The following is a 20,980-nucleotide window of genomic DNA, read 5'->3' as shown; positions in this document are numbered from 1 at the left end:
TTTTGTGTATTGCTCTTTTCGAATTACGCACACATACACGCACGCGCGGAGAGGAAATGAAGAGAAGCCCATGGGCCACCACCGCTCGAAGCAGCCAAAAAGCAGAAGGGGTCCAGAAGCTACCCCCGCCTCACAATCTTCTGCTCCCTCTGTCGACATACACACCAGCCCCGTCTCCTCTTCCTTTACGTTCATCTTTTCACCCCTTCTTCCCTCCTCTTCAGTCAGTGGCATGCGCCGCTCGCATGGCGGCGCACAACGCCGTGTGGTGGAGAGTGAGAGAAGAGGTGGGAGGATGGGCGTAAAAGGAGGAGGGAGGAGGCCCAAAGTGACGCTCTCCGCACACGAGACCCGAAGATGAGTAACACTAAGAATAATAGCGCAGGAGAGGGCGCGCTCCGTCATCGAGCAAAGTACGGCGACACACACACACACACGCGTGATGGAGTTGTGTGCGGTTGTTGGGGGGGGGGGTGGGGGGGTGGGGCAGGTGTTTGCTCGCCCACACACACGCACATGTCCTTTCTCGTTCTCCCTCTCCCCCAACCCGTTGCAACTCCCTCTTCTATACGGTGGCGGAGGTGTTCCAGTCTGAGCGGTCCTTCCACTCCTTGTTGTCGAGCGGGCACACCGGCCGCGTCTTCAGCCATTTCTCAATGCAATGGGTATGGAAGGCATGGCCGCACTCGCCCCATGTGATGCTGCACTCCGCCGAGGTGGCCTCCGCGTTGCTCTGGCACACGACGCACGGCCCCTCGACTTGGTTGCAGCAGATGCTACACAGACCCGTCTCACGCTCCCAGGCAGAGAAGTAGACCGGGTAGAACTCCTCCACTGTGAAGAGTTGCCGGCCTCCCGGCATCAACGTTTGTGGTGGTGCTGCATTAGAAGCAGCAGCAGTGGTAGAAGTGGGTTCAGCTGACATAGTCTGTGCGTACGAGGGAAATCGTTGGGTATGTGCCGCTTACGGCGGTTCTGTGTGTGTGTGTGTATGTGTGTGTGCGAGTGTTGCTACACTTGGTTCTGCAGGAGAGTGGCTTGCAAGCACAAGCACGCGTAGACATGAGGTGGGCTTTGAGAAGGTGAGAAGAAACGAGAAGGATGAGGGCAGGGGTGCTGAAGGGCCGACAAGCATAGCGAAGCCCCCCCCGCGCGCGCTCTTGCGATAGCTGCGGGCTGTGCATCGTGTGTTGCCGCATGGCATACAAACCAGAAGCACGTCGCTTCTTGCAGCCGAGATTCTGCTCATGCCCCCCTCCATATCCGCAGTTCGCACACATCGTCGATAGGCGTGAGGCAATGATGGAGTGCACACTCTCAAGGTGGGCGAGAGGAGGGGGAAACAAAAAAAGGGGGCAAGAAGCGAAGAAGGTCTGCACACACGCACACACTCGGTTTCTCGCGAACCGCGCGCGTCTTCGCTCCTTCTCGCTCGCTGCTGTCACTGACGTGGCGATCGCGCAACTGCGGTTGGACGTGAGTTGTGCCATTCCTGTTACCTCATGTTTTGTTTTTGCTTGTGATGGTGGTGGTCTGTGCCTGCGCATGTGCGTATGGACGTGAGTGCAGACATGTCCCTGAAGAGGCGCACACCGTTGCATGTGGTTTGAGCGCATCCTTCTATCCTCCTCTTACGATCACTTTCATCTGCGCGCTGGGGCTTGGGTCGAGGGGAGGGGCGGGGACGTTCCTGTCGGCATGAGAACGAAAAAGAAAGAGGAAGAAAGGAAGGAAAGAAGGAGAGGCGCAGCAGAGGAGGCCCACGCACAGACACCGATACACAGAGGCGTGGAAGGAGAGGATCAGTAAAAAGCCCGAAGCAGATAAAGATCACAAATACGGAGCATTGATAATAAGAGGAAGAAAATAATGGAAGTCATAACTATACGTTGGTACATATACGCATGACGTCGTACTGCAACTGGGACGTACGATGTTACCCATCGCCCCCCCACTCCCCACCACCGTCGTCGTCGTCAGCTCATGTCCAGTGAAGTCGCATCCCTTGACATAAGTGGGATACAAGTGCTGTCCAGCAGAGTGCAGAAGGCGGAAGTAAGGAGAGAGGCCCACGTGAATGAGGTAGAGGGACAGAGAGCGGGAGGTGCTTGGAGAACCCTCGGCGGTAGGGGGAGTCCGGGTGCGTGTGTGAGTGTTCGAGCCACTCTTCATGATTGTCCAGCCCGAGTAATCCGTCGCCGCCGCCCACGAACACCGTCACCACCACCTCACGCTCTCTCTCCTTCTGCTCTACATATCATCATCATCCATCGTGTAGGCCACATCCGCGCGGCGCATGGCCTCGGCGGCGGCCTCTTCCTGCTGCTGCTGCTGAGTCGCGCCAGATTCAGGATGGGGCCCCTCCCTCGGGGACTCCGCAGCCGCGTCGTCGGCGCGGCGCATGGCCTCGGCGGCGCTATCGTTGATCTGCTGGCTTCTGGACATAGTCGTACTGAAGAACAGGGGAAAGAAAAGAGCAAGAGAAATATGAGTGGACTGTGTGTGTGTTCCAGGCGCTTGAGTGAGCTCTGAAGTATGGCCAAGTGTGCGGGAGGGAAGAAGCAAAGAAGAGGGTGGTCTTCGGAGGACCTGGTAGTGCTGGGGACGACAGGATCCTGAAGTACCTGAAGGGAAGGGCTGCTTGCACCGTTAGCCGTGTGCACGGGTTGAGCTCAGCACGTCGACCCGTGCGCAAAGAGGAGTGAGAGAAGGAGAGTCACAACATCAGGTGACTACATGCCGATGAACGGCAAATCTGCTTCAGGGTGGTCGCTGTGCATATCTCTTGGAGAGGGCGAGGGGAAGGCGGCGTCGCATGCGGCTGAGTAGATGTCGCCATTCAAGGCGACCACTGCTGCTGCTGTTGTACTCTTCAAGGGCTCCTTATCGGATCTCCTTTCTTTTCGTCTGTTTTTCGGTGCTTGCTCACCGCTCCGCCTTGTTGTGCGGTGATGCCTTGGCGATGGTGCGACAGCTTCTCGTGCCTGTGCCAACCATCCACCGAGAGAGGGGAGAAGAGGGAAGGCGATGGTCAGAAACACACAAAGACGGAGAGATTAGAGTGCTTCCAGTCACAAGCTGAGCAAAAAACACGTATCGCCCGTATGCATGTACGTGTATGAGTATGTGTGTATGGAGAAGTGGACGAGTGCGCGGTCTCTGCCCTCGTGTAGATCTCGCGTGTTATAACCGCCTTTGGTACGCCCTTCTCTTTTCGCCTTGCTGTCTCCAAGAGACTCGATCGCACGAGCTAGGCGGGGAAGCTGGAGATCGCAGACCTCTTACACACATGCATATACATGCATATACGTCCTTTTTAATGGCGGGCAAGGGGAAGAGGGAGAAGATGGTTGTGCGAGACCAGCACAGAGAGAGAGGAGCAAACAGAAGATAACGCGGATACTCTGCCACGGCGGATATACTTGGGGAGGGGGAGGCGGGGGCAAAGGCGACAAAAACGGCTTTCGAACACCACCGCACATCGACCACGCACACACACGCAAAGGCAATGTGGTTGTCGTGTAGGCCTTCTCGTTTCTTCCGTCTCTTGCTTTGTCATCGGGTCAGCCCCCCTCTACGAGATGTTGGCATCCACATCATGCACGGCGATACGTATACGCTCCTCAGACTCAGCGTGCGTCACGACAGCCAGCCAGCACAGCCACAAGCGGTGCCGGAGGTTGCGTAGCTCCGGAGAAAGCGCGGGGGTAGACATGGAATCGAGAGTCCGGTTAGGCGATTCAGCCGCGTGCAGCGCTGGAGATAAGCGGTGAGAGGCGGCGGCAGGTGAGTCTGTCGAGACGGTATCGAGGGCCCTACTCGCTGCTTGAGCAGCCCCAGCCTCATCCAGCGTCGGTGCCACCTGCGGGTCATCACACTGAAAAGCACAATCCTTCCTGTATGGGAGTGCTGCTTTTTCTCCCGCCCCCGGAGCACCTTGGCACTCCCTCGCCTCTGCCACCACCGTTGATGTATGCGGCGCCGCCTCAGCGACGCTACCGGTGTTGTCGCTTGTGATGTTGCTTGGTTTGCCCTCCGGCGTTGGCGACCCCGCTGCGTCCTTGTCATGCGCTACTGCCTCCGCTGTGGAGAGCGAGGGATGCCGTCGCCGCCGCTTCTTCGCGCCTCGGAGTCTTTCCCGGTGCACGGAAGAGAGCGACTCCTGGGTCATGGGGCGTGATGACAAGGTGGACGAGGAGCCGTAGGACACATTGCCTCTCGACACAGGCGCTGCTCCATTTGCTAATGCGGTGCGACGGTCGACCGGCAGCGACTCCACTCGCAGAACGAGCTGCTCGGCGGGGTGAGTGCTGAGCTGCGGAGAGGACGCGGCGCCTTCGCCTGAGGAGGCAGCAAGAAAAGATCGGTCGTCCTTCCTCGCTGAACTGGAATGCTGCCGGAGAGCAGCGCGATAGCATGCCAGTGCGGACGGCCGCGTGGGCTGGCGACCGCAGGCGTAGTTCTCCACCTGTGTGTAGTAGTCGCGTGAGGCCGCACTGCTATCGTCGAGCCCGGGGACGAGGAGCTGCAGGTGAAAGGGCTGGGCAGCCACCTTCGGCGCACCGGCTGCGATCTCAGCCACTGGTGGACCCGCCACTGGTGCGATAGCGGCAACGAAGGAGTTCCACATGTCGCTGTCCGTGTCAGACTGCACTAATAATGCCACAGACGGCGCTGAGCCCGCCGCACCGTTGCTACGGCCTCCGTCACTAGCAGCGTAGAACACAAGCAGCTCTGGCCAGCACCACTCCCGGAGCAGCTCAAGCGCCGCCAGGAGACACCCTTGGTTGAGTGTCAAGCGAAGAAGAATTCGGGCCCGCAGTGCGGGCGCGGTAGCAGGAAACGCGCTCCGCACCAAGTAGACGAGCTGGGACGCAAAGCGGAACCGCTGCAGTTGTTTTAGCGGCCCTCGCGCTCTGTGCTTGCCCAGGGCGGCCGTCTCCGTTGCTGTTGCTGTCGCCTCGGCGACCGCCTGCATGCGATCTGGCACGCACTCGAGCAGCTCTAGCACCGACCACAGTCCGAGATCGTCATCGCAGAGGCCAATGGAGAGGATTCTGGTGAGCTCCGTCAGGAAATCCTCAATCGCATCCGCTAGCGCCGAGGAGTCGTGCGGTCGCTGCTGGGGCAGTTCGGGTGCGGCCAGCGGTGAGGGCTCTGCATCGAACACATTGCGCAGTACGTGCGGGTAATAGGCGAGAAGCTCTTCGAGGCACCCACGTAGCTGCGCGATGGCAACGTCCATGAGGGCTCCTTGTCAGCGTGCGCCTTGTACACCTCTGCCTCTTGGGTGAGAGTGTAGGTCTGTGTGTGTGGGCGGATCGAGCACCACGCTTCGGCGGCGCGCACAGACGCAGAGAGAGAGAGAGGCTCACGAAGACAAGCACGTGACGCGCGCCCGTGTGGCATGGGCACGGGGGCGAAAACGCGATGACGACCGTTGGGCTTCTGTGCGCTGCAATGTTCGAGAAGGCGAGGAAAAGCGGTAGAAAAGGCCAAGATGATTTGAGTAAGCGAGTGAAGAGCCACTTGTTTGACGCCTTACGCCCACGCGCAGAGATGGAGAAAGGGGGGCACACACGCACGCGAGCACACGCACATGCAGACAGCGAGTAAAAGAAGGAGGAAGGGTCTAGGACGGCGAGACAGGCAGGGTGCGTCACGCAACGGCACTAGCCGTTACAAGAGAGTGTCGACGATATACACAGAGAGAGACATGCAGAGAAGGGGGAGGGTATCTTGGCGGCACACGCACACACGTGCACCAGCATATAAAGACCGCATAAATGAAGATGTTGGCTTTCTGTTTGGAGAGGGGGGGGTTGAGAGGGCGAGGAGCGATGTTGAATGGAGGTTCAGGGCGGGGCCAGGGCAGTACCGATGTGGCGCACACGCGCGCAGAGGGTGAAAGGAGAGAGGGAGGGAAGCGCATCAAGAGAGCACGGGGAGGGCGGAGGGGGTAAAGCTAGCGTCGAAGAGCAATCCCAGTCATGGCAGAGCTGCAAGAGCAACGTCACCGCGAGATGTATAAAGAACGCGTTCAGGCACAGGGTGGTGGTGATCACAGGGATCACTCAGCGCGTTTTAGTTGCCCAGAAGGATCTGCACAGCCATCTCAAGGTTGCCTCCCGTCATGTCCAACGCTGCGATGATCTCGTCACGTGACGCGCGGAGGCCGATTGCCTCTATGGTCGCAATTGCCTCGTTCCTTGCCGTCTCCTCCTGCGGGCTGCGGCGCCGCGCTTGGGCAGGCGCACCAGCGGCCACGGCGCCACCTCGTGAGCCCTGCTGCTGCTGTTGAGCCCCGTGGCGCCGCGCGCGCATGCGGGCACGCACCTCCTGCAGCGTGTCGCCACCTGTCAGGCTCTCCACCACGTATCGACCACCGTCTACGACACCTGCGTCGTCAGCGCCATCGAAGCCAGCGCGAGCGCCGCCGATGCCCAGTTGAAAGCTCCCGTTGCCACCCTGGTGGTGCCGCGCGTTCCGAGGCTTGGCGTGGTCCACGGTGAACGACGGCCCAAACAGGACGTCTGTCAGAGGCCTCAGGAAACGCAGCAGCGGGCGGCATATGTACCGAGTGAAGACCGTCAGCCACCACCGCACGACATGCGAGCGCGTGGACATGATGGCAAAAATAGCGCCGACGAGGGCGAGCCACAATCGTGTCCACACCCCAACGTCGGCCTCCACCGCCGCCCGGCGGAACGTCTGCGCCTGCAGCTGCGTGCTAGGGCTCAGCACGAGCTTCATTAGCGGCAGCAGTGTCAGGGCCTTCTCTGAAATGATGAGGTTCGTGCCGGGAATGCGCATCGCCAACGTCGACCGCGAGGGCACCTCCCGAAGATAGCACGTGAGCAACGCCGCCAAAGGAACAATGGTGCCGGCAGCAGAGAGGATGCGGACAGCGTCGATGGACAGTTGCTTCGACCCACTCTCCGTGACGAAGAGCTGGACAGTGCACACGCCAAGCACAGCTGACGTAAAGAGAAACGCCATGTACGTGTTGGACCCCCACCGCCGCTCCAGCGTGCGAAACTGGTAGAGCAGGTTGATAGAGAGAAAGATATCCATAACAGAGATGCCGAGCGGGCCTATCGGAATGCTCTGCAGCAGGAGACGCTTTGCCAACGCGAAGCAGGTGAGGGGGGCCGCCAGCGTGTCGGGAGCAAAGGCCATGTTACGGTAGCGCGTGTACTGGCCTCGAACCATTGTTGATGACACGGTAGAGATGAGCAGCGTCAGCCCCGTCACCGGCGCGCCTTCCAGAATCATGGTTGCCGAGTGCACGTCCCTGCTTTTGTTGCGACGATATTCCCGGTGCAGCCAGCCTCCTCCTCCTCCTCCTCTTCGGTGTTTGTTGTCGGTTCAAGTGCTGGCACACACGGGCGCCTGTGTGTGTGTGTGTGTGTATGCAACGCTTTGGGCAGAGGGTATGGGTGTTGTGGCACTTTTGCTTCGCTTAATGATGGGTTCACACGCGCGCACAGATGACGGCACGTCGAGAGACAGTCCCTAACACGCCCCCTCACACGCCTTGATCTCTCCCCTTGTTCACCTCCCCTGATACCGCTGGCGTGTGTATGTGCGCCGCACCCTCGCCCCGCTCTTCGGCCTCTCCTTCGGCTGTGCACTGGCCGGAGGGAGGAGCGGGTTGTCCTGTCTGAAGTGCGCTAGGTTGTTCTTGTATGATGCGCTGTGTTAGATGACGGTTTCGTGCGTGTGTGCGTCGTGCTTCGTCTTTATCGTTTCCCTTCCCGTTCTCCCCTGCAGTATGTGCTCGTGTGTTTGTAAAGGCGAGCGGGCGTTACTGCTCTTCAGTTATTGTGAATGGGTGCGGGTCCGGAGGGAAGGTGTGTGTGTGTGTGTGTGTGTGTGTGTTTGGGGGAGGGGGAGGGGCCTGTGCCGGTGTGTGGCAAGCAGGAGAACAAGAGATGAAGAGAGAAGACGACACTGCGGATGGCGCACGCACACGCACAGAGAGAGAGAGAGATGATCCAATGCATTGACGGATTGCGAAGGACAAACACAAAAAAAAAACGAAGAGGAAGCGAAAAGTGCAATGCGGCGGAAAAGACGTGGAGGAGTGCCGCATACAGCTGCCGTGGAGGCGGAGAAGAGCATCGAGACGACTTGCTCCTGTCTGGCAGAGCGAGAGCGCAGAATAGGAGGAGGAGGAGGAGGAGGGATGTGGGCACCGCCGTCGCTCGCCTCTGCAGAAATGTTGCTCACTCAGCCCGTGCTGTGGTAGCAGACGCAAGCGCGCATCCACACCCATAAAGAGACACATACTTAGGGGGTGACAGGAACAAGGCAATGCCGGATGGGTGTCCGACTGTGACCGGTGCCCCCCCTCCTCCTCCCTCCACGCTGCTGTGGGAACAAGCAGCATGGAGTCAGAGAGGGCTAAGCGAATGGAAAGGCAGATGGGGATGCCATCCTTGCACAATTATCTCCGGCTTCTCGCCTTGACGTGCTTCATGATCGATAAAGAGAGAGATTCTCTGTGAGGAAAGGAAGGGAGGAAGGCGGGTATGCGGGGGTTTGTACGTGGTGTAGAGCGCAAGGCGATAGTAAAGATATGACGCCAGCCGTATACTTGCACACAGGCAACTGCAACCGAACATAGTCTGTGCGGCACTGAAAGAGCGTGCGCGCGTGGGGTAGCAGAGGCAGAACGTGTGCCGAGAGAAGGAGGGGCGACGGGTAAGAGTGTTCGTCCAAGCGGGACGGCGCCACGGAGAGAGACAGCCGAAACAGCAGAGAGGGGCAAAGTGCGTACACAAAGACGAGAGAAGGGGGTGAAAGGCAACAAGCGCGCCACACACAAGCAAGGTAAAACGGCGGATGAGAGCGCGCGGCTCACAGCAGTAGGCGAGAGGACAGATCGAAGCCCCTTCGTTGTGTGGGCGCGCTTGCCTTCATAAAGCGCGAGAGCGTCACTCACATGACAAGCGGCACCCACGCACCTGACAGCGCACTCGCCCTCACTCCCATTCACCACATCGTCCACTTCGTGCAGAAGGGGCGATAATCGAAATGAAGAGGAAAAGTCGATGTGAGCAAGACAGCACATGCGACAACCGGGTCCTCGACTGCTCTACGGCAGGGCCCTCCCTCTCTCTCATGGATGCAGAAAAAGGGCCTGGCCGTCCTTTTCCTTCCTTGTCGTTGAGAACTTTACTATACGACGTCAGCACGCATACTAACACGCACAAGAAAAAAAGAAACATGTTAGAATGACACACAGCAAGAAGGCTCGCACACGCACACGCAGGGGGAGGGGGCATACACATACACACACATATATATACTCATGCACATACGCACGCGCAGACACACATACACACGCATTCTGAAGGTGTTCATCAAGGGTGTCAAACACTTGAAGAAAAAGAGCAAAGAGGTGGGAAAGAAGGAAGGAAGGGAAGGAGGTGGGGAAGAGAGGGGCCTCGTCGATGAGTGAGTGACGGCGGCGAGAGGCAGAGTAGAGCAACGAGAAAAAAAGAGATGAAGGGGGGAAGAACAGCTGAAGAAGCACAGTCGTGGATGGAAGAGGGAGACGGGGAGGGGAGGGGAACGAACCAAACAGAAAAAGGAATCAGTGGATGTCAACAGGGAGACGATCAATCAAAGAGAGTTCCCCGCTCACAGGCAAAAAAAAAAAAACAGAAAGAGAGAGACACGCACACACAGACACACACTCGCAAACGTGTGTGCGTCTGCGCGTGTGCATGCGCGCAGACGCACACATACATGCAGGGATAAACAATAATGCGCCTCATTGAGCATCCACGTCCAAAAGGCAAAGAAGAGCACAAAAACACAATCGGAGAGAGGAGGAGGAAGAAAGAGGACAAGGGGTTATACACACGCACACACACGCAAAGAAGGCTGCACAAGGAAGGGAGAGAGAGAGAGACGCAGACCAGGAGAGGGAGGGAGGGAGGGGGGGACTATAGATCGCCGCTCTGTATACTAAAGCTAATGTTAGAAAAAGGAGAGAGGGGGAAATAGGAGACACGATGAGCCACGGTGAAACACACGAAGAAACAAGAAAAAAGTTCACGCACACATACACACACACACAAACACAGAGACAAAGAGGGGGTGTGTGCGGGACACCGAGACACGTGAAAGAGGAAGGAAACGAAAAACAAAACGCAAAAGAACAGCCGGAAAAAAACTCAGGAAGACGGTGGTGAGAGTAAAAGGAAAGCACACAAACGGAGGCGAGTCGGTCAGCGAGCGAGTAAGCCGGCAGGATCCAGCATGGAGAAGAAAGACGGAGAGGGAGCTGGATGGCATACAGGCAGACAAGACGCGCGCGCGCACACATGCAAACGAAGGAAGGAAAGAACAAAAGAAGGACGAAGGCCTCTAGCATTGGCAAGACAACTGTGCCGAACAAGAGAAATGGAAAGGTTCAAGGCGAGAGCGAAGTGTGGGGAGGGGGAGGGGAGGGCGTGTGACCACAAGGCGCGCACACACACATACGTGCACACGCGCATCAGCACCTCCTTAGGTAAAAAAAAGAAGAAAATCACGCGCACGCGGAGAGGAGGTAGAGGAGGGAGAGGAGGGAGAGCGCACGTGAAAATAAGAAGCGAAAAAGTGGCACGCACGCACGGACGGTTTTAGCGCGGTGATGAGCAAGAAAGAAAGTGAACAGGGAAATCTGAAGCGAGTCGCATCATGCCAGGGGCAACACAGATGGCAGAGCCTCGCCTTAACGTTGTTGAGCACCCCCACAGAGCCGGCACGCACACACACACACGAGGGAACGCAAAAAAGAAGCGACACGAGAGAAAGAGTGACGCAGCAGCAAAGAAGGCATGCATGTCGTCGCTTGTGCCTCCCCCTCCACCTCAGTCTTGGTTTTCTCTTTGCGTGCGCGTGTGTGTGTGTGTGTGCCCCTTTCCATCTGTCTCTCCGGGAAGAAACGAATGTATGCATGGGTAGTGTCGGTGTGCGCTGATGTTTGCCACGTTCGTATACGTGTTGAGGGAGGTGGGCGGGTTTGAAAGAGGGGCAGCGGAGAGAAATGGGGTAGTCGAAAACGGTCCAGCGAGGCTGTAAACTGCAGCTGCGTATCCGCATTGTGGCACAGTCGGCGATCGATGGAGAGGAAAAAGAAGGCCGAATCATATTTAAACACAAACGAAAAGATCCCCAGAATGGGGAAAAAGTGACAAGCTGAGCGTGTGAGAAAGAGGAGGAGGAGGCGGGGAGCTTGTGTGGATGGCTCAGCGAGTCTTGCTACGCTCGCCCATCGTCCTCCCCACCCTCTCCTCTTTCTGAAAGGAACTACGCCGCAGTGGTGTCTCAACGCGGCAGCGGGAGAAGCAGCATAGCTGTCCTGAGCGTTCACACAACCGCGCACGAGCGACAATAAATTAGAGGGGAGATGGTCGGCGAAAGGGAAGGATAGAACATGCACAGACATCCACTCCAACGCACAAACGACGTCTCGCTCGAACACACGCGCGCACACATATGCACACACATACATACATACATATACATGTGTATATGTATATGTGTGTGTACAAAGGAAAAGCAGGGAAGACGACGATCTCTCGCAGATGGAGAATAAGGCGCATAAAAATGGGGTGGGGCGAAACGCTAGCAAACGGACGACGAGGCGGGATATAACGACATCCAACGACGGAAGAGGGCGACGGCGCAGAAAGAGAAAAGGGTGGGGTGGCGGCTCTGATGGGCTAAGGGGATGAAGAAGGTGGAAAGGGGGAAGGGGGAGAGAGGAAGAGGGATGACGGCGGGTACGAAAGCACCTCCGCTCATCGAAAACGGCAATCAAGCAGCAAGTGATGGGATGCAGAGGCGTAAAGAGAGCGAGTCACGCGCATGCACACACGCACACACACACGCTACCGTACATGAACAGAGCAGAAACGGCAGACAAGGTGTGTGAGAGAACAAAAAGAAGGGGCAGATGAGAAGATACACATGAATATGCGCACACGACATATATGCAGCGACAGACAGAGGCAGTGATGGATAGCTGCCTCAGCATTGCACAGACATGTAGGGAGATAGAGAGAGTAGAGGAAACACGCGTAAGAAATTGGTGAGCGTTTATGTTTGTTTGGAGGAGGGAGGAGAAAAAAAAACAAAAAAGGAAAAAGAGAGCGAGCGAGGCTGTCGGGGTGGTTACAGTTTCACGCTGTCGTTACTGCTGGTTTTTCCCCGCTTGCTTTCTATGAGAGGGGTGGCAGTCGTCGTGATGGTGGCCGTCGAGGCAGAGGAAGTCGAGGAGGCGGAGGAGGAGGGGCAGAGAAGCAGCTCTTTGCATTTTCGTCGCTATCTCCTTTTCTTGTGTATCGAGTTCCCTTCTTTTTTTTCTCTTGCGAGTCCTTCTCTCCTCTCTCTCTGTGCTTCCTCACGCCCCTGGCGCGCGTGCACCGCCGCAGCAGCTCCAGCATCAGCAAGGTGAACGCAAGAAAAAAAGGCAAGAGAGGCACACGCACACACGCAAAAAAAGAGAGCACAGCCCCAAAGTGGTTGGCACGGCAACCAAGAGAGGCGGGCAATGCAATACAGAAAGAGAGCCCCTCTCACGCCGAGTCATATATGCAGGGTCCGATTCAAGCACAAACAGGCAGACACACACAGGCACGCCGATCGATGCTCTCAGTACTCGCGTACAGCTCATTTTCAAGAAGGATGTGTGGGAGTAAAGAAAGTGGTCGGAAGCGTCGAAAAAATAGAAGAGGTTCAAGCAGTAGATTCTTGACAGTTGGGTAGGAGGTGCAGCGGAGTGGGCCTTCGCCGTCTCAGTCCTCTTTTCCCTGTGGTCACGCTCCGCCTCACCGTTTGTCCGCCCTTTTCCGAGAGCCTCAGAGGACTTTTGCAGATATATATATATATATATCGGCCAGACGGCGGAGTGTCCAGCTGCACCGATAGGCACCAGAACAACACCCCCAGAGACGGAGGGGGAGAGACGCGCTCACCCAGTGACGAAAACAACAACATGCGCGTGCAACAACATAGCGAGACCAGTAAAGAAGAAAGGGGGTAAAGGGGGGCGGCGGCGGAGCGAACAAACATACAAGACAGATGTCGAGGAGGAGCTGCGACTGTCGACTATTTAACGCACACACAAACGCCAGGTGAGTGAGTGAGTAGGTGGTGGGTGAGTCCTGGATGGGCAGAAGACGGGCACCGTGGCCGACATGCACGACTTCTTCATCTGCTTCTTTCCTTTGAGAGTTGCTTGGCCGCCGGCGAGTCCGCCGATAGACGCAATGCACAACCACAGTTCACCGACCTCTGCCGCCCCACGGCGGAGTCCTGGTCGACCGGCACGAGCCGTCCTGCCGTCGAGTCGGGCCACGCGTCTCTATCGAGCTCTCCCTCTCCTTCCTCGTCCACTCCTGCCGCATACACCCCGCTCGACCGGCACCGCACGGGCCTGGGTGTACTGCAGGCCTTCATCCACGGCGGGCCGCGTTCAGGGTCCTGCACTCGAGGGCGGAAGCGGTGGCGTCCGGCGCGCGGCGACAGCAGGGGATGGTGCAGGCGCATGCCGCCCGAGCTCGAGAAGGAGGCTCGCCAGCCGCAGGTCAGAGCCCCCGCTGAGACCCTGCACCCCCATTGCCTATGTGCCATGCTCCGCCCTCTCAGTCGCCTCAGGCAGCGGCATTCCACAATGCGGTGCGGTGACTCTTCACACCGGCGTCGGCAGGACTCGATGGTGCGACTCGGGGTGTCCCCGTTACGCTTCCGGCGTCTGCGCCTCATCGGCCCACCCGGTCGGGATGTAGGAGATGCCGCGTGTGCCACACCCATGCGCGCTGGGGCTGATTCGTATGGATCGCTTCACGCCCCGCTCGTCCATCACTCGCGCCCCTCCGACCCCTGCATGTCCTGCTGGGATGCACCATGCCAGCTACCGCTGGCAGCGCGTGTGCAGTGCCCGCATTTTCGGATCCCGGGGCCGGCTTCAGGACGGCGTTGTTGCCTGGGGGCGTGTGTCTGGATGGCTTGCTCGCATGTGCCGCGACAGGCGGGACGCTGCTGTGAGTCTGTGTGGCGGGCAGGGGCATTCCGCCCTCTCCTGAATCCGCGGGCCTTCGGGCGGGAGAGGGTGTATCAAGCTTTCGCGAATTGTCGACAGGATGCGCAGTCGGCCGGTAAAAGTGGCGTCGTGGCCGCAAGTCTCTTTGGCACGGCGCCAACCCACACCTGTCCGCCGGCATCAAGAGTCGGCAGCCAACACGCGAGGGCAGGCCGCAGGACGGCTGCTTGGCATCCCCACAAAGAGTGAGGGTGTAGTGAGGCCCTGATACCGCGGTGAGGTGGCCGGCATCATCCTCATCATCATCCTCACGGAGGAGTGCGAGCGGAGTCGAACAGAGTGTAAACCGACACGCACGCCACAGGCGAGAGAGACAAGCAGTGCAGGTGATGGCCTGAAAAGGAGAAAGAGGGAGAGAATGTGTGGGAGGCAGGTCAAGATACAGGAGAGGGAGAGGGCAAAGCACGAGGGGTCGGGGGGAGGAGGTGCGGGTGCCCCCCTCCCCTATTCAAGCCCGCCCTCAAGAAGACGCCGGAGAAGAGGCGAAAAAGGTGTGTGGCACGAAAAACTCAGAGAGAAGGAAAAGACGCGGCCCCTTCCTACAGGGCGAATAAAAGAGGAAGGAAGGAGGGGACTGAGAGCACGAACGCAAGCGCGCACACACGCACAGACACCTACACACGCACGCGCGCATACGCACAAGAAAATCATAAAGCGGGCACAAAGCATTGAAGAAAGAAACCATGGGAAACGGGAAGAAGGAAAAACCATAATGCCGAGGCAAAAGGCCACACGCATGTGCAGAGAGTGGGAGAGTGCGGAGAGGAGAGAGGGAGAGAAACAGAGATGGACGGAGCCAGGTGGGGCGGCGGGAAGAGGAGGAGGTACCTCTTTCAAGCTTCATGCAATGATGAGGTCCTCCCTCCCCCTCCCCCTCCTCCTCCTCCTCCTCCTCCTCCCTATCCCGAAAGCACGCATCAAAACCATCTTCAAGCAACGCAAGCAAAAGCGGCGAAAAGGGGTTAGCAAGGGAGATGGACAGAGGGAGGAAGGGAGGGGAGGGAGCGAAAACTAAACCGAGGAGAGAGACGCGTGCTTAGGTGCAGGCGAACATCAAAGAGGAGGAAGACGAACAAAAAACGCAAAGACACGTTACGGAAACCTTTACGAGTTACACACACACACACACACACAGGGGCAAAATAAAAGGTGAAGTCAATGAAGCTTGGCGAGAACAAAGAACAGCAAACAAGAAAAGGGGGAAGGGGGAAAAACAAGAGGCGCGCGCCCACACGCACACACACAGGCACCTCCCAAGCGAAGAAGCAGCGAAGAGAGAGAAACAGAGAGGCAAGTACAGGTCGAATAATACGCGCACACACACGCAGGTGTGCCGTGGCACACAGGCAAGCACATCGAAGCAGCAACGCACATACAAGCAAGCAAAAAAAAAAGCTGTTCAGACGGGGGAGGAGAGGCGGTCTAAGCCGTCCCCAACAGCAAAAGGAGGGAGGCGAGAAACAAAAACCTTGTAAAAAAGGAGAGGGGAAGAAAACAATGAAGAGAACAACGAAAAAAAGGGGGTGGGAAATGTAGAGAAAACATTTGGAGCACCAACATGCCACACACGCACACATATACATGTACATGCATCTGCAGGTATTTTGTGTACGTGTGTGTGGGAGAGAGAAAAGTCGTCATCCAAGACAGAAAAGACAGCGGGAAAGAAGCAAGGCAATTGAGTTCCTTCCTAAATTAAAAAAAAATGAAGAAGAAAACGGATTAGAGACGTTGGTGAAATACGAAAGAAAAAGAGGAGGGCACACTCATGCACAAAGGCAGGTAGAAGCACACATACGTATGTGCTGGAATAGCAAGATATATATAGATAGATAACTAAGTGAGAGGCCAGAGAAAGGTGCAGCAAGGCATCCATTCTGTGGATGTGTATGTGTGTATGTGTGTGTGTGTCGCGCACACGTTGACGGCACACATACATACACGCACATTCCATACGTACATACACAGATACACGATGCCAGTGGGGTTCGCAGGTCGGCACAAATAATGAAAAAGAAAATACTAAGACGATGACGATGACAGCGGAAAGAGGGGACGAGAGCATTGGCGCGAGCGCAAGAGAGAGAGAGCGAGCTAGCGAAATGAGGGATAAAAAAAAGCAGCGCTGAGGGCGCCAGGAAATGTAAAAGGCAAGGAGAAAGTGGGTGAAGGCAGGCGCGGCCTGCCAGCCATCGCCAGTGTCGAAGGACTGAGCAAGAGCACACAGGGGGGAGGGGGTAGGGTCGCAAGGAGAACGAGAGGAGAAAAAAAAAGAACGTCGGAAGAGGAGCATCAACGGTGCTGGGGAATATGAGTGAGAAGGGCGGTGAGAAGTGCAAGCAAAGCACAAACGGTGAGACGCACGCAGCAGATCTCCCTGCCTAGAGAGCAGCAAACGCGGCCACGCATGCTCGAGGTGTGCGCCTACTGGTTTGAAGGTGGCTGTCCTCTCATCATCACGAAGTAAGGGTTCATCTGCTGTGTCGGTAGCATCGACGCTGTTGCCGGCTGCGCACCGCCGTACATAACCGGCATCATCGATCCGCTCGGGGTTTGCATGTACACAAGCTGGCCAGGCGCAGCCCCTGACATCGGCATTGCCTGCTGCGACTGCTGCGGTGCCTGCGGCATTAGTGGCGGTGCTGGGAAGAATTGCAGCGGCTGCTGTTGTTGCGAAGGCTGCTGCTGCTGTGGAGCTGGTACAAAGCCACTCGGGGTGCTTATGTACAACGTTTGCGTTTGTGCCTGCGGCTGCGGTTGCTGCTGAGGCTGCTGCTGAGGCTGCTGCTGAAGCTGCTGCGGTGGTGACTGGTTAATCGTCGGCGGTGGTGGCTGAGCGCTAAAGAAGATACTGGGCTGCGCCATGTTGCCGGGCATGGCATACGCCATACCACCAGTCGCGGTGGCGGGGTTCGGTTGTGCCGGGGCGTAGATGGGGTTGCCGCTGGCATCGCGTAAGGCCGTCATATGATCCCCCGCCACGTTCGCGGGCATCATCGTAGGCGCGGTCAGGTCCGGCGTGTTACCCATAGTGGGAACGGAGACAAAGGTCCCAGGAGGGAAGCCACCAGTCATGGGCATCATCGGTGGCATCATCATGCCGGTAGGAAGCGCAGCACCCATCGACGGCGCGGCGAACCTACTCATCGACGCGACGTTGGTGGAGCTACTCGATGTGCTCACTTCCCTCGTCCCCTCGGCCCCCGTAGCGGGGCGCTGGCGGCGCGACAGACGCTCCATGCGGCGCACTGTGTCCTCGGCGACCTTTGCCAGCAGCGGCACGCCGTTACACTCCTTGAACGGTGTCTTCGTGTGTGTCGCCTCGGCGGCCTTGGCGGCTGCCTCCTTGGTCGAGTAGGTGATGAAGACAATGTTCAGCTTGTCGTCAACGCCGTCTTCAGTGGTGCTGGCGGAGCGGCCAGACGGGTTGTGGCGACCCTGTGCGGTGTCCGATTTGATAGACAGGTCAGTGACCTCGCCGAACTGAGCAAAGTACTCAAACAGAGTCGTGCGTGAAACGGTCAGCGGCACGTTGCGCACAAAGGTCTTGTTCGTGGGGTTGCCTGGCAAGTAGGCAGCACGCGAGTTCGCCACTCGGACGGTGATCTGATGTCCATTCACAGTCGTGCCGTTCAGCGCGTCCACCGCGTTCTCGGCGTGCTCGACATTCTTGAACTTCACGAAGGCGATGCCGCGGCTGCGACCAGTGTGGATGTCCAGCATCACCTTAGCTGACTCGATCTCTCCGTGCTTCTCGAACAGCTCTAGCAGCTCCTTGTCCCTAACGCTGACCGGCAAGCCACACACAAACAGGTTGCTGCGCACCTCGGCATCGTTCGGCTGGCCGGAAGACGTGGCTATGCCCGATGACGTCGCTTGTGAGAGCGAGGTGCTCGTGTTGTCGTTCATGGAGCCGCCTTTGTTGCTCATGGTGCTGCTGTTCATCGGCATCGCCGGAGGGGTAGTGACGCCGGCAACAAAGCCCTCGGTGTGGCCCTGCGCAGATTGCGGCGGTGTCAAAGACGACATCTCGTTGACGAAGTTTGGGTAGAGAAAAGAGGTATCGCCGCTGTACATCTGCGGGCCGCATCCGATCGGCACTGAAGCGCTGCTGTACGACGGAGCCGAAGAACGACTCGCGTTCGAGCACGCGCCCGCGCCTAGAGGAGTGAACTGCGGGACAAGACACGGCTGCGACTGCGGCGATGTGCCGGGAGCGGCGCTCTGTGCCGCCAGCGTCGAGACAGTGAGACGGCCGAGCAGGTTGCTAGCCGCTGGCTCCGGCGCCGTCGCGGCGCTCTTGCCGTCGCCGGCAGCGGCCTTCATGATAGATTCGGCCTGAGATGCCTCGTAGAGGTTCGCTGTCGCCATCTGCTGCTGCCCACCCTCGGCGCTGGCGGCGCCGGCAGCGGAAGGGAAGGGGAAGAAGGCGTTGCTGGTGAGGGTGTTGAGGTCTGGCAACGGATCTTGCTGCGGCATCTGGGTCGGTGTTTGTGTGGGCTGCATAGCAGACTCACCAACGGTGCTCAGCGTGGTAGGGGAGCACGTGAGGTGCGTGAACGGCAGGGATTCGCGAAGAGTCACGCTGCTGGAACGGAGGCCGTCGTACAGGAAGTTGGTGTTGAGAGAAGCGCTCGTTAGCGTCTCGAAACCTGCAAGTCGGCCTGCAGCGTCGAGAGAGGTGCCAAAGGCGCCTTCCACGCCGCTGCCGGTGCCGTAGCTGGTGGTGCCCGTGTCGGTGTTGCGAGCGAGCGTTTCGCCTGAAGCACCTGCAACGCAAGTGAGGTCGTCAAAAGCAGCAATGTAGGGATGCAACATACAGATGAAAACAAAAAAAAAACGCTTTAAAGCAAAAGACGAGGAGGAGAGGCGGGGCGGGGCGGGTGGCGACTATGTTGCCTGATGCTGCACACTCCACAACTAGGGAACAACGCAGAAATATATATATATATAGCGAGGAGACACGGCGAAGAACAAAGAGATGGAAGAAGGTGTTCGTTAGGAGTGGCCGTCGCACGAGTGATTCGCAGCGGGTGGACGGAGTGGCAAACACCCCAGACGAAAAAGCGAGCAATAAAAAAAAAAGCTGAACGATATGGTTGCGTTGCAACGCGCTTGTTTTTTTTTCCCTGGCCCTCTGTTGTACTGATGAAAGAGGCGAGACGACGAAAGAGGCAGAGGTGTGGCGGCTTCCGCTGATGATGTGGAAGGGACGCAAAACAGGGAAAGGAACAAATAAAAAAAAATCGAGCGAAAGAAGAGAGGAGGAGGAAGTGCGCACAAGCACACGCAGAGACTCGCACCGCACACAAGAAAGAGTGAGAGAAGGCAACGACTCTCCAACAGTAGATACAGAAGAGGATCGCACAAAACACAAACTGACGCACACCAGCGAGCACAAGGAAGAAAGGTTTCCTGTCTGCACGACTCTCTCTTCTTTCTGCTTTCCAGCAGCAAAAACAGCAGCAACAGCACACGAAGACTCTAGCACGGAAATGAGAGTAGAGAGTAGTGCGAGGCAGACACGCACACAGCAAGTCCACCGGAAAAAAAAAAGAAGCACAACAGCAAACAAAAAAAAAGGATGCACTTCAATAAATAATGTAAAAATATATATATATAAAGATACAGATGTATGCGTATGTATATATACAGGTATATATCGTTATATAGAGAGAGAGAGATAATAGATAAGATGTTTGCAAAGACAAGTACGACTTTTCGATGGGCCGCAAACTATAAGCTAAGAGGTGAGCAAGAGCACAAACACGATTGGAGCCGGGAGCGAGTTCGTCAAGGCGCACGAGGAAAGAGAGAGAGGCCTAGACAGGGGCGGAGTGTGTCCGTGGGGTGGGAGGGGGGCAAGAGCACACAAGGGTCACACACAGGAAGGTTTGGACAGAGTATCGCTGTAACAGTGATGACAAAGAGAGCAAGAAGAAGAAAGCAAGAGAGAACGACAGCGACACGTGTTGTGTTGCGATGCGATGTAAAGTGTGTGCTCGCGTGTTCGTGGCCTGCTCCCTCGCTGTCCCCTTCTTTTCCTTATTTGCTTTTCTTTCTTTTGGTCGCTTTTCCGTTCGTCTCCTCGACGCCGTGTACAGCACGTAAACGAAAGGAAATCAGAGGCCACGAACGCGACGAAAGAAACCAAAAGATAAGCAAAGAAAACGAACAAATCCACGCACGCGCACGCACGGTGAGGAAAGGACGAGAGGGCAGAAGGAAGAAGGTATAGCGGGGGAGGGGATACGTGGGTGGCGGTCCTTCGTGAAAAACGGTCGTTGAGCCTGGAATACAAAGAGAAGAGTACAGAAGTGTCCCCGAACAGCAGATTCGAATACCCGGGAGAGAATGCGTCTGTGGGCGTGTCTGTGATAGAGAGAGCGTAAGAGAGTGTCACGTGCAGAGATACAGAAGAAGAAACAACAAAAAAAAAACAAGAGAACAGAACAGAGTACAGAAACTACAAAACAAAAGCACACACACATACACACGAAGACGAGGTGTCCAGGAGAGCCAGTGAGAAAGACAGCAAGCGACAGAGAGGGAGGAAACGAGAGAACACTGAGGAAAGAAGGAAGAGAGGGTTCTTCGAAAAGGTCGAAAATACAGTGAAAATTTTCGAAACGAAATATATATATATTTTAATAAAGTGACACACTTCTAAAAGCACTCGAGAAAAGGCAAGTGAGTAGACGCACGATGGAAGAGAAGGAGCAAGTAGAAGGTATATGTTTCGGCTCGGCGACGGTGGGGCGCAAGAAATTCGGAAAGGAAAAATACACCGAGGGAGAGTAAGAGAGCGCGCACACGGAGACGGAGAAAAGAATGCGCAAGCCAACGCAAAAAAAAAAGGTTTGAAAGGGAAGGAGT

At 56.8% G+C, this 20,980-nt stretch overlaps 5 protein-coding genes across 5 annotated transcripts; all 5 read right to left on the bottom strand.

The window, feature by feature from the left end:
* Positions 1-565: 565 nt before the first annotated feature.
* On the bottom strand, positions 566-925 carry LINJ_24_1680 (putative ring-box protein; the record flags this gene model as incomplete). The annotated part of the gene is made up of 1 exon (XM_003392521.1): positions 566-925. One exon carries the CDS (start codon positions 923-925, stop codon positions 566-568), a length of 360 nt encoding a protein of 119 aa, XP_003392569.1.
* A 1,325-nt stretch (positions 926-2,250) lies between these two features.
* Positions 2,251-2,445, bottom strand: LINJ_24_1670 (hypothetical protein, unknown function; the record flags this gene model as incomplete). The annotated part of the gene is made up of 1 exon (XM_003392520.1): positions 2,251-2,445. The coding sequence occupies one exon, from the start codon at positions 2,443-2,445 to the stop codon at positions 2,251-2,253; it is 195 nt and encodes a 64-aa protein (XP_003392568.1).
* Positions 2,446-3,574: 1,129 nt separating this feature from the next.
* LINJ_24_1660 (conserved hypothetical protein) lies at positions 3,575-5,245 on the bottom strand (the record flags this gene model as incomplete). The annotated part of the gene is made up of 1 exon (XM_003392519.1): positions 3,575-5,245. The coding sequence occupies one exon, from the start codon at positions 5,243-5,245 to the stop codon at positions 3,575-3,577; it is 1,671 nt and encodes a 556-aa protein (XP_003392567.1).
* Positions 5,246-6,084: 839 nt separating this feature from the next.
* Positions 6,085-7,275, bottom strand: LINJ_24_1650 (conserved hypothetical protein; the record flags this gene model as incomplete). The annotated part of the gene is made up of 1 exon (XM_003392518.1): positions 6,085-7,275. The coding sequence occupies one exon, from the start codon at positions 7,273-7,275 to the stop codon at positions 6,085-6,087; it is 1,191 nt and encodes a 396-aa protein (XP_003392566.1).
* A 9,253-nt stretch (positions 7,276-16,528) lies between these two features.
* LINJ_24_1640 (conserved hypothetical protein) lies at positions 16,529-18,610 on the bottom strand (the record flags this gene model as incomplete). The annotated part of the gene is made up of 1 exon (XM_003392517.1): positions 16,529-18,610. One exon carries the CDS (start codon positions 18,608-18,610, stop codon positions 16,529-16,531), a length of 2,082 nt encoding a protein of 693 aa, XP_003392565.1.
* Positions 18,611-20,980: the final 2,370 nt, after the last annotated feature.

This window comes from Leishmania infantum, chromosome 24 (assembly GCF_000002875.2).
Source record: "Leishmania infantum JPCM5 genome chromosome 24".
Taxonomy (NCBI): Eukaryota; Euglenozoa; class Kinetoplastea; order Trypanosomatida; family Trypanosomatidae; genus Leishmania; species Leishmania infantum.
This window is presented reverse-complemented; position numbering and strand designations above follow the sequence as displayed.